We start from the raw sequence: 13,000 nt of genomic DNA, 5'->3' as shown, positions 1-13,000 counted from the left end.
TCAACAAAGTTTAAACATGGAATCGTTTGTATTTCGTATGAAGAGTTATGAAGTACCATTAAAAACGTTTGTGAGTCATCCAGACATTTTTAATTAAATGTTAAAATATCATGTATTTGACCGAATTTTATCCGGTCAAGTACAATCTGTTGCCCGTATGAGGATCCGGGTTTTAAACATGGAATCGTTTGTATTTCGTATGAAGAGTTATGAAGTACCATTAAAAACGTTTGTGAGTCATCCAGACATTTTTAATTAAATGTTAAAATATCATGTATTTGACCGAATTTTATCCGGTCAAGTACAATCTGTTGCTCGTATGAGGATCCGGGCTTAATGTGATTTGTTAATTTTTTCTCTGTCCGAGATCTCGGACCGATTTCTAGTATCGTGGACATTAGGCTTAAGACTTGTGTCATCAAATGGAAAGCACCCAAAATCGCGCGTCCTTTGCCGCGCGTCAATTGATACCCATGAAAATGCATCTTTATACGTGCAACGGAATCAAGGGAGTTGAACGGAACGCACCTGTATACGCTCATGTGTTGCACTATTGCGCATGCGTAAAAGAATCCGGTGTAAAACATGGCGGTTAATGGTGATGCCGTACATATCGGTGTTTGATGCGATGCATTGAATCACTTTTGATGTGTCGATAACAATCGTGACTGGCCAGCAAAGCGGTCATCAGTGATATATATACAAGTGAATCGTACAGTCCGTGCTCAACGTGAGCACTTAACGTAAGTACTACACGATCCGCGAAGATTTAAGAAGAGGACCTCGTAAACTGTGCGTGTAGATTGTGACAAGCAAGATGTCCAAGCCGGATGAGAACGCGGATACCGGTGACACCGGGGACAACTCGAATGGGTCCTCGGCAGAAACCACATCATCCAGGGGCGGCGATTTTGAGACGAAGCTTGAGACAGACCGTAGCAAACGATTCGATTACTTGCTAAAACAAACTGAGATTTTCTCACACTTTATGACGAACAATCAGAAGGATAAGGCTGGTAGCCCTTTGAAGGTTAAAGCTGGTAGACCCAGGAAACAGCCGGAGATCCCTAAATTAGACTCCGGCGATCACAGGCATCGTAAAACCGAGCAAGAGGAGGACGAGGAGTTGCTGGCAGAGAGTAATGCTAGTGTGGCGCCTACCACGCGCTTTGAATCATCCCCTCATTACATCAAATCCGGTGAGTTGCGTGACTATCAAATACGCGGCTTAAATTGGATGATATCGCTCTATGAGCACGGCATAAATGGTATTTTGGCTGACGAGATGGGTCTTGGTAAGACACTGCAGACTATCTCTCTGCTGGGATACATGAAGCATTTTCGTAATATCCCTGGACCTCACATTGTTATTGTACCGAAATCAACGTTGGCTAATTGGATGAACGAGTTTAAGAAGTGGTGTCCTACTCTCAGAGCTGTTTGTCTGATTGGAGATGCAGAGACTAGGAATACCTTCATAAGAGATGTGATGATGCCTGGAGAATGGGACGTGTGTGTAACATCTTATGAGATGGTCATTAAGGAGAAATCTGTATTCAAAAAGTTCAACTGGCGCTACATGGTGATAGATGAGGCTCACAGGATAAAAAACGAGAAGTCTAAATTATCAGAGATCCTCAGAGAATTCAAGACCACCAATCGACTTCTTTTGACAGGCACACCACTTCAAAATAATCTCCATGAGCTGTGGTCTCTTCTGAATTTCCTTCTACCAGATGTATTCAATAGCTCTGATGACTTTGATTCATGGTTTAACACAAATAGCTTTCTAGGTGATAATTCTTTAGTCGAGAGGTTACATGCAGTTCTGAGACCATTCCTTCTGAGAAGATTGAAGTCCGAGGTAGAAAAGGGACTTAAGCCTAAGAAAGAGATTAAGGTGTACATTGGCTTGAGTAAAATGCAAAGAGAATGGTATACCAAAGTATTGATGAAGGATATAGATATAGTAAACGGTGCAGGAAAGATAGAGAAGATGAGACTGCAAAACATTCTGATGCAGTTACGGAAGTGCTGCAATCATCCATACTTGTTTGATGGTGCTGAACCTGGACCGCCATACACTACTGACGAACATCTCGTCTACAACTGTGGTAAAATGGTGATACTCGATAAATTATTGCCAAAATTGCAACAGCAAGAATCTCGAGTTTTGATTTTTAGTCAGATGACAAGAATGCTAGATATTCTAGAAGACTATTGTCATTGGAGGTGCTTCCAATACTGTCGACTTGATGGCAACACGGCTCATGAAGATCGACAGCGGCAGATCAACGAGTATAACGCGCCCGGTAGCGAAAAGTTTATCTTCATGCTGTCGACTCGTGCTGGTGGACTGGGTATTAACTTAGCTACCGCCGACGTGGTCATCATTTACGATTCCGATTGGAATCCGCAGATGGACTTGCAGGCGATGGATCGTGCACATCGTATAGGTCAGCAGAAGCAAGTTCGAGTTTTTAGGTTTATCACAGAGAACACGGTGGAGGAGAAGATCGTCGAGCGGGCCGAAGTGAAGTTGCGCTTGGATAAGCTCGTTATACAGCAGGGACGACTAGTCGATGCCAAACAAACAGCATTGAACAAGGATGAGATGTTAAATATGATCAGGCACGGTGCAAACGAGGTATTTGCATCCAAGGACAGCGCTATTACCGACGAGGATATTGACACAATATTACAGAAAGGCGAGGCCAAAACGGAGGAGATGAAGCAGAAACTCGAGAGCCTCGGAGAGTCTTCGTTACGCAATTTTACCGTCGATGCACCGACAGACTCTGTATATCAATTTGAGGGGGAAGATTACCGCGAAAAACAGAAGATCCTTGGAATAGGCAACTGGATTGAGCCGCCCAAACGCGAACGTAAAGCCAATTATGCCGTCGACGCTTATTTCAGAGAAGCGTTACGAGTGTCGGAGCCGAAGGCGCCGAAAGCACCAAGACCGCCGAAACAACCGATAGTGCAGGACTTTCAATTCTTCCCGCCACGACTTTTCGAACTATTGGATCAAGAGATTTATTATTTCAGACAAACAGTCGGCTACAAGGTTCCGAAGAATCCTGAACTTGGATCGGACGCCGCGCGAATTCAGAAGGAGGAACAGCGCAAAATTGACGACGCTCAGCCGCTCACCGACGAAGAAATTACCGAGAAGGAGAAGTTACTGCTTCAGGGCTTCACCAACTGGACCAAGCGGGACTTCAATCAGTTTATCAAGGCGAATGAAAAGTATGGTCGCGATGACATTGAGAATATTGCGAAGGAGGTTGAAGGAAAAACGCCAGAGGAAGTTATGGAGTATTCGGCCGTTTTCTGGGAACGTTGTCACGAGCTGCAGGATATAGATCGCGTGATGGCGCAGATCGAGCGCGGTGAGGCCAAGATACAGAGACGAGCTGGCATCAAGAAAGCACTGGACGCGAAAATGGCTAGATACCGCGCGCCTTTCCACCAGCTCAGGATAGCCTATGGCACGAATAAGGGCAAAAATTACACCGAGGAGGAGGATCGATTTCTCGTTTGCATGCTACACAAACTCGGATTCGACAAGGAGAATGTGTACGAGGAGCTTCGTGCCACGGTAAGATCTGCCCCGCAGTTCCGCTTTGACTGGTTCGTCAAATCGCGTACCGCGTTGGAGTTGCAGCGTCGCTGCAATACTCTGATAACCCTGATAGAACGCGAGAATCAGGAACTCGAGGAACGCGAGAGACAGGAGAGGAGAAAGAAGGGCAGCAACATAGGAACGAAACCGACGTCGAAGCGAAAGGAGAATCTGCCGGCGCCTCAGGACAAGCCTAGGAAAAAGAAGAAATAAACGACTGAGTATATATGCGGCGAGCCTCACTCTGGACTCTTTAGAACACTTATTACGATTTTTGTGCGTTAAATATGACTGAAATACGGACCACGGGTATTCACACAGGGCGCTTTTTTCTATATTTAAAAATTATATCAATTTTTTAATTCATTTTCACCACAGACATACTCCATGTGTGACTCCAGACTTACTATTTTATATTCCATTGTAAACGAAATGTATTCTTAGGTAATGACTGCCAAGTTCATCAGGCCTCATCAAATTGTAGCGACACAAACTACTTTTATCATTTTATCAATAATTGATCTCTGAAAATCGCGTTACAAAACTAGATAAATTTTGTTAATGCTACGGAATTGTCGATAATTACACCGCAATACTTCCCGATGGACTTAGGCAGAACTTGACATTGCAAGTGGTTTTCATGTGCTCACGGATGTCTGACTAAGAGATGAAAGATAGAGCGACAGAGAGAGAGAGAGAGAGAGAGAGAGAGAGAGAGAGAGAGAGAAGCGTAAGAAAAATACACTATTTATTTCTTTGGATCTATCAAAACTGTAAGTTGTTATTTAACATTCTTTTCCTTTGTTGCTCCAATCTTTAAAATTTATCATCATTCTATATTTATATGTCGGTTGAATTAAGATATTCGTATAATTTGTATTAATTAAAATCCTGTACTAGCTTAAGTATCTCATTGATATATTACACAGGATGATTCAATTTTAATCTTAACAGACAAATATTTCAAAAATATGCAAATTTTACTAAAAAAACATCAGAGGAAACATATATATACATATATAGTTATATTTCGATACTTATGAGATTTATTAATTGTCGCAATTTAATTATTTTCCACAATTGCCTGAAAGTAAATACAATGTCGCTGCGCGTAGTTTAGCGCCGAGACACTACCAGTGTCTCCAGATATTTATACGTTTAAGTTTTATACGTCAAATACTGGTCAATACTTGTCGAATTGTATAGTGTAGAGAGGGACGTCCCTCTCTGTATCATACAACTTTTATTTGAAATGTTTTTTGGTAAAATTACATATATTTTTAAAATATTTTCCTGATAAGATTAAAATAAATCACTCTGTTAAGATTAAAATGAATCATTGCTGTAAAATTCTTTTTTTATGATCTTTAAAAAAATGGTAGTATAACGTATAGTGATATATACGTTGATTGATTTTAGCCAAACATTACTCCATAATATTCTTCATCGTATTCTTAACTTCAAATGCAATCATGGATTAATTTCAATGAGAAAAATTGATGTTCCATCATTCGGAAATTGCAGCTTTTCAATACACATCGCATCCCATAGCGTTTCTGATAAAAATGTAAACACTTAGATAGTTTTATATTTAAGTTTACATACACGTTAAATAAGAATTTGCAAAAAAATTACGTTTAGACATTGATAATAAATAAATCTTACTTACGGATGAAGGATGTTTTATTTCAACTGTCATATATATATATATGTGTGTATATGTGTGTATATGCACATGTATATATATATATATATACATATATGTAATGTTATACTTCGATACTTATGAGATTTATTGATCGTCGCAATTTGATTACTTTCCACAATTGCCTGAAAGGAAATACAATGTTTGTATGTTCAAGTTTTATACATCAAATACTGGTCGATACTTGTCGAAACTATATTATACTTATTATATATGAAAGCTTAGTAATTATAAGCGTAATGCTCCAATATTTAATCGCAAATATCAGAATGTACTGTGAAGAATGTGCATTGAAAAATAGGAACATTTATGATGCTCGAATTTATTGATAAATGATAAAAATATGAACGCCACACAGTCATTTAAGTCTTTAAAATGAAGGTACTGACATTAGACAAATATTTATATTGTTTTCGTTAACTAACAAATTACGCGAAAAAATAATGAATCCAATATATGAAAATTAACCGAACGTAAAATTTCTTTGCACACAATACAAAAGATCGAAAGATATGATGTATTGTGTGACTATATATATATATATAACTTAAAAAGAAAACGTTCTGACATTGACTTTTTTTGAACCGTATTTAAACCCTCAAAATTCTATACTGCAGAATATAACGTCCTAATTGCATACTTTTATATAATCGTCACAATCGCTATTTTTCTTTCAATCCAAAAAGTCATAAAAATACAAATATTCTCAAAAATTACATATAATCTTTACATATAATCGCTGGCAATCAATTGTCAAAGAGAAAGAATTCATGTTGTATCAACATTTTTAATTGTGATCTAGACATGTGACGTGATTAGAGTATATTAAAAGGCAAGTACAATATATTATAATTACAATCATTACATCTTACTTTCACGCAACTTGAAAAGTTCACATCTATAACGAGTTAAAAATTAATGGCCGTGCTTATATGCAACGTAGAAGGACTCGTGGAAAATTCACTTAAAACTAAAGTAATCCATTTTGTTATTTCTATTTTTTTTCACTGTATTCCTTTAGCAATTTTTTTTCCTTTTAGCAATCATTCTCAAAATCTATTGATAGTATCGGTATAATTCAGATTTAATCAGCGATGAAATACATTTAGTTTTCAGCAAATATGTATCCACGATGAATACACAATTCAATAATAGCATGTTCGTATATATTTATAATTATCTATGGCAAGAATCCGCTCATTTTAAGACATGTATTGCATTACATTCATATATTTACGAAGTTCAACTATCATTGAAAAGATCAATTACACAGAACAGTAATTAAAGATAAAAGAAGAATTAGAAATTGTCGAACTGATAATCCGTGAAGTAAATAATTTTACAAATTACTTTTACAAGTTACGTTTCTCTGCAATGTTTATAAGCAAATATAATATAAATCGCTTCCCTGAATCGTAAAGCGATTATAGGTGTTGGTAATATTAAAGCTAAAAAAATTCAATATAGAATAAATATTTGATTTAAATTTAAACTGTTTCGTAGTTACAGCGTTCGGAAGCAATCACAATTCCCGTATATCTATGCGAACATCATCAAGATAACGAATTCTGAAATAAGTCTAGAGTTTATATCATTCTATACATGATTTCCTAACGCTTCAATGATTATATTTGCGCTACATTTTAAAGTCTGCGACAGCGACAATAATAGGATAATAATACTGGCAAATTGTATGGCGGCTTTCAAGCAGACTTTTTATCCCTAGAGAGTGAATATTTTCTAGCGAATATTTTCGTGTTCATCTAAGTACGTATACTACAATATATTATTTAAAATCTACAATATTTTGTAATTGTGTTTAGCAATATCAATGCTTTCATTTGACAGATACGTGGTGCTATAGATGCACCTATCAAATAATTTTTACAATTTATATCCTTCCCCGATTTTGATTATTCGATAAACGATAATTACACGTACATTTTCGCGCGTTCGCGGCAATCGGTCCTTACGTCACTAGGATAATATTGACTCTTACTAAATTGTCAAACAATTATTTCTGGACACTTGAATAAACGTGCGGATAAAAATTCTTGCTTTATCGTCTAATATATATAGTACATTTTCCTATAGTGCAGTTGAAAAAGGATTCAGTTTACTACATGACAATGTTGCTATTTGATTAAATACATTTCAGGTATATTTTCATAAATCACCTCTCGTTCGCGCTCATCACTCTCTACCTTTAATGTAGATGTAAGAAAAAAAAAAACGTTTTTCACATGATTTGTATAACATAAATAAAGTAATCGCAACATTAAAAGTATACAGTGAAATATTAAAAGTTCTTCGCACACTTACAAAGTAATAATGCAATTAAATAATTCTATTTAGCTATTTATATACAGTGTTCCATCAGAAACAGAGCAATTAAATACATATAAAATATATAATATGTAGATTTGAAAACATTCGAAATAAGTAAAACATGAGTGGACAGGACTACTCTTAACATTCAATACATGTTACACAAGTAAATACAAGTTACACAAAATCGCTATGTACAACTTGTATGGCAGTTACGAGAAGAAAATATAAATCTTTGATCAAGATATTCTGATGTTCTGTTTCTGAAGAATCATTCTATATGAAAAAAGTACTCTTATATCTATATAAAATAAATAAACTTGAAAAATGTAACAGAACTATTATCAGAGTAAAATAAGAGGAATGAATATTAAGTCAAATGCCGAGTTTACAATAGCCAGCTTATTTAAATAATAAAACATATTTATGTATTTTTTTACATAACAATTCACAAATAATCATCTAAATCAAATATATGTATCTCTTTTATAATTGTATCTTAACTATGTAAAATTAATAACGAGTCGGACAAGTTCTTTGTAAAACCTTATGTCCAAGATGCTAGAAATCGGTCCAAGATCTCGGATGGAGAAAGAATTGATCAATCGCATTATAGTTGTGACCGAACTGTTCAAATGTGATTTGTTAATTCTTTCTTGTGTTGATATCTAGCATTGTGGAATTGACAAGGCTTAAAAGAATATTTGACTGTGGAAGCTGTGAAACGCCTTAACGTTAAATAATTAATTGTAATCAATTTATTATACACAAAATAAGTTCTTCTTCATAAGTCTTTAGTAAGTATATCTTGATGCTAATAGGGATCTCACTAACGTATTTGTATAACTTCATATATTTAAACTATAAATACGAATATTTGCTTAAAACGGCCATTGCACGCTCGATAAAGATATAATCTGCATTACGAAATAAAATATTAAAGATATCCATTTAAAGATTATCTTTGTGAATAAATTCAAACGAGTAAAAAATTGACTACTGCTATGTAATGGTGATAAATTAATGTTACATGAAAGAGATTCCGAGAGTTGTGCAGGATGCATATGAAAATGAAACGTCAACAGAAATGCAAACGCTTTTAAATTCAATATTTTGTCTATACTTTTATATACGGATAAGATGGAAATGATCTAAGTTAAAGATTTAATCGAAAATCTCTTAGATGCCTCCAAGGGGGTGGATCAGGGGGTGGAGGCAAAGGGACTGGTTACGGGCGGCAATGGCCTCTCTTCCTACCACCTTCGTTACCATCCTCATCCTCGCCACCCCTTCGTACTTCCGTATAACGTTCACCCTTTACACTTACGATCTTATTGTCAAGATACCGTACCAACTTCTTAGGCTCCGTTTTCGGCGCGACTGGACGGTGTTCTCGACAATCGTCGTCCCTATCAACATAACTGTATCGTGCGATGATACGAGACTTCAACTCCTCATCGTTCAATCTTGCCTTGTTACGACCGTTGGGCTGAAACAAATGAATGCCATTTAAATCATACTGTTTTTATACAATTAAGCAACGTCGCTATGAAATCTCACCGTTAGAAACGTGAGATTGCTCACGATGCTTTGACCCGCTTCCTGACGATGTAATGCAAGTTGCGCGGCTTTCGCTATATCGCCTCCAGCCACTGCTAAACAATGCCTCGCTTCGGCAGGACTCGCCGCTGGAAACATCTCTTGCAGTAGAGCCACCTGATGCCAAGAAGATTCCTGAAAAAAGTTACAATAGATGCTCGAAAACATATCTCGTACACGTCCACGTCTTCTCTTACTTCTGTTCCTCTTACTTCTGAAAAGTATTCTCCACTGGAATCGCTTCCAGCGTCACTCGTTTCCGAGAGATGATGGACTCGCATTCTTTGTGTACCGGCCGGCAGTAGAGCAGCCAGACTGATGTGATTCAACGGATCACTGTGGGACTGGCAATTCTCATTCTCCTTACTCTCCTGCTTCAACTTACTCTCTACATCGAGCAACCATTTCGACACAGCCTCTTTCTCGATAGTAGAAAACTCAGGAAGGCAGGCAGATACCATTTCGCATAGTCCGTCCACATCTAAGTTCTCTTCCAATGCACTTTCTTCTACCATACTCACTACATAACTGAGCACAATGTCGTCTATTAAACTAAAACAAGAGGATATCTATTAATGTCTTCATCATAGTAAAAAATTTATTGGAGAAGAATCAAAATAATGTAGACATTTACAAAGCAGTGGTAATCTGGTTTAGTAAAAACAATAATAATTATTACATAGAATGTCATATAAATGATAATTCACACTGATTATAACATCAGTAGTTGTTATCAGTAATTTACATCAATTAGCAAAAAGATACAGACATATAGAACCGATTTTAAGAGGATATGTAAATGTTTAAAACGTTATACATTTGTATTACCAATTTGAAATAAGGCAACTAATGCCGCCAGTTTACAACAAAGAATTATTCAATGTAGATATAGTTTATAAGATAAATTAAAACCACTTCTTGTATAAACGAAAATACATTTTAAGAAATTATTACAAATGTAATTATGGCTGCTTTCCTTTTACGAGACATGTTGATTCATTGAATGTTAAAGGCTAGAGCTGTGTTCTGTTTCATGCATGATGCGCATGGTACATCATTTAGCCTTGTTCGGTGAATAATAAGGATAAATGATACATCATGCGTATCATGCATGAAACGGAACGCAGCCTTGAATGATGTTTGTATCAACTGTCTGCTAAAAGGAAAACAGCCTATGATTATTAAACTAGATTAATGAAAATAATTATAGAGACGAAAAAGAACGGGTCTGTACCTCAATTGAGCGGTGGGTACCTGCTTCCTAACAAAACTAAATAAGGCCTTCTTCACCAGTTCCTCCTTCTCATCCATCGTCCGACTCATCCTGCAATCGTCAAACCCGTTAATACGTATCCTTCGGTAAGGCTAAAAATATTCGATGAAATATCAACGATGTTCGGATATTCGTATGACATGAAAGCAAATCCGACCAAACACTCCCGCGGGTTCCCGACCTTCACGAGCGAGGCCGTTCTCAAAGGCTCGATCGCGGTCTCTCGCGGAGTCGCGGTTGGTCGCGGTCTGACTCTGACTGGCGATGCGACGAAAAACGTTCCTCGCGCGTACGTGCGATAACGTTCATTGATCCTTTAATATAGGTTAAGGGAGACGAGAGGGCAGCAGGTCTCTAATTCGTCAGCGGTCAGCCCTCAAGCGCCCTTACGCGCGAGATGCTCCGACGACGGTCCCTCGAGGAGCGAGACAGAAGCGATTGATTGCGATCGATCACGCGGAATATTTGCATCGCATATAAGATGAGGTGAATAAATCGATAGGTAAATAGATAAAAAGGATAGATGAACAGAAGGGATATTAGGGAAAGCGATAATCGGAGTGCTTGGCGATGACAGAACGGTGGATCACTGATGGCACAAACCGCGCCGGTCATCGTTCGTTCGCAACACGAAAAATTTGGCACAAAACGCGCCGGTACGAACCTGATCCTGAAACCAGGCTACTTCAATCGGGACACTCGAGTTTGCCTGCAACGCCAAACAGCGAAGATAAATTTCGTATACAAACAACGCTAGTCGATTTGACAGTTTGACGAGGGGAGGGGTGGACGCGTAGAGTGGCGTAGAGATCCTCAAGGTAGAGATCAGACAACGCCGACTATTCCGTGATTGGTTCTGCCATGTTGTTATGAGAGCGAATGTTGAGAGAGAGAGAGAAAAAAGAGAGAGAACGTTGGTCTGCGCATGTGCAGTAAGTTTGTAGAGTTAAAATATCCATTTTTGAAGCTGAAAAAATCTTCCACAACTCACGCAGATTGTTTTTATGTTGTATACATATGTATGTACATATTTAAAGGTACCTCAAACACTGAACTATATATACGCTGGAATGGGTATCGAGGAAAATTCGTGGATGCAATTGATCAGCCGCCATTTTAGTTGGGACGATATTTGAGCGAATCAGAAGCATTCGCGCGCGCGTTGCTATCGATGTATCGATCGATGTATGGAAATCTATATGGACATGAATGGTATATAAACAAAAATAATGTCACTTCAATTATTTTTATCTATGAAATGAAAGGCCCTTTTTACTTCATGTTGATGCTTTGTAGACAGTCACGCGATTTTATAATCCTTCAAATATAACCTCACACACGATAATCGTGCTAACATATGCGTCTTACTTCTTCTTCGCGTGAGAATGGCCCCGACTCTAAGTCCGAATCTACAATAGGTGTTTTAAGATTTAAGCCATAAGAAATTGACCAATTACAGTCGAATACGAGGAGAATAATTGATTGTGATTCGTCCATTCCTTATGGCTTAAGACTTAAAAATCTATTGTTGATCCGGGGTTACAGTCGAATATCAGGAGAATAATCGACTATTCGTCTATAATCTATTCCTTATATGTACTTTTTCATGCTGACGCTCGACGTTCATTTTCAGCTTTCAAAATAGATCACGTGATAAAAATTGACGAATATCGAACGTCAATTTTGATCAATGATTTAGTTTGCCATTAAAAATGAGCGTCAAGCGTCGGCTTAAAAAAACACTTTAATGCCTGTATTCATAGTCAGACCTTGTATTTAAGGCTTCCTTAAATTTATCTTTAGATGCTCAGTAGTCAATGAAATAATTCGTAGAGTGAAGATAAATTTAAGGAAGTCTTAAATATAAGGCCTGACTATTAGCGTTTTCGGCCCGGCCAGGTTTGCACCAACCTGGATTAGATTAATGGCGTTTTGTGCTCTCCTATTGGTAGAGCAGGTGACGTCAACTAATAGGAAAGATTAATCCAACCTAGGTTGGTGCAAACCTGATCGAGTCGAAAACGCTATATGAATACGGGCATAAGGGCCTTAAGGTTTAAATACCTATTGTAGATCCGGGCTTACGAAAAGTAAGCGCGGTTCCTAACGATTTATTTCAATAGTATAACTCAATAACTTCAATAGTAGTGAACTTTTAATTTTAATTAATATCTCGCTTTGCGGGAAAGAGCGACATTTTTTCTACCAGATTCTTTCATTTCATGCAAAAACGCGTCGAATAAGCAGCTAGTCATTCAAATTGAAGTGGAAGGGAACATTCTGAAAAATTATCAGTTTTCAATTTTAACGATTAATATCTCGATTTTCGAGACAGAGCGACGTTTTCTTGTAAAATCTTTATTTTTACGTGAAAACATATTAAGTGTATTTTTATTAAAATTTGTGATGACCGAAATATATTCTTAACATTTTATTCTGAAAACTTATATTCAAAGAAAAGCGTATG

At 37.3% G+C, this 13,000-nt stretch overlaps 2 protein-coding genes across 2 annotated transcripts; one reads left to right on the top strand and one right to left on the bottom strand.

Moving 5' to 3' along the window:
• The first annotated feature begins 586 nt into the window (after nucleotides 1–586).
• On the top strand, nucleotides 587–4,433 carry Iswi (nucleosome-remodeling ATPase imitation SWI). The gene has a single exon (XM_018508440.1). It carries the CDS (start codon nucleotides 818–820, stop codon nucleotides 3,839–3,841), a length of 3,024 nt encoding a protein of 1,007 aa, XP_018363942.1. The 5' UTR covers nucleotides 587–817; the 3' UTR covers nucleotides 3,842–4,433.
• Nucleotides 4,434–8,666: 4,233 nt separating this feature from the next.
• LOC108761681 (CUE domain-containing protein 2) lies at nucleotides 8,667–11,345 on the bottom strand. Its single transcript, XM_018508347.1, has 5 exons — nucleotides 11,198–11,345; nucleotides 10,495–10,584; nucleotides 9,473–9,812; nucleotides 9,222–9,395; nucleotides 8,667–9,150 (listed from the first exon to the last, which is right to left on the bottom strand). Exons 2-5 carry the CDS (start codon nucleotides 10,581–10,583, stop codon nucleotides 8,890–8,892), a joined length of 864 nt encoding a protein of 287 aa, XP_018363849.1. The 5' UTR covers nucleotide 10,584; nucleotides 11,198–11,345; the 3' UTR covers nucleotides 8,667–8,889.
• Between the last annotated feature and the right edge of the window lie 1,655 nt (nucleotides 11,346–13,000).

This window comes from Trachymyrmex cornetzi, unplaced genomic scaffold (genome assembly GCF_001594075.2).
Source record: "Trachymyrmex cornetzi isolate Tcor2-1 unplaced genomic scaffold, Tcor1.1 scaffold26, whole genome shotgun sequence".
NCBI classification, from domain to species: Eukaryota; Metazoa; Arthropoda; class Insecta; order Hymenoptera; family Formicidae; genus Trachymyrmex; species Trachymyrmex cornetzi.
Note: the sequence above shows the minus strand (reverse complement) of the source record. Positions and strands in the feature narration are given on the sequence as shown.

Excerpts from the sequence above, each read along its gene's own strand:
- Iswi (XM_018508440.1), top strand. The coding sequence starts at position 818 with ATGTCCAAGCCGGATGAGAACGCGGATACCGGTGACACCGGGGACAAC.
- LOC108761681 (XM_018508347.1), bottom strand. The coding sequence starts at position 10,583 with ATGAGTCGGACGATGGATGAGAAGGAGGAACTGGTGAAGAAGGCCTTA. Across the intron at positions 9,396-9,472 it reads GTGGAGAATACTTTTCAGAA|GAATCTTCTTGGCATCAGGT; the intron begins GTAAGAGGAACA and ends AACTTTTTTCAG. Across the intron at positions 9,151-9,221 it reads GCAATCTCACGTTTCTAACG|CCCAACGGTCGTAACAAGGC; the intron begins GTGAGATTTCAT and ends CATTTGTTTCAG.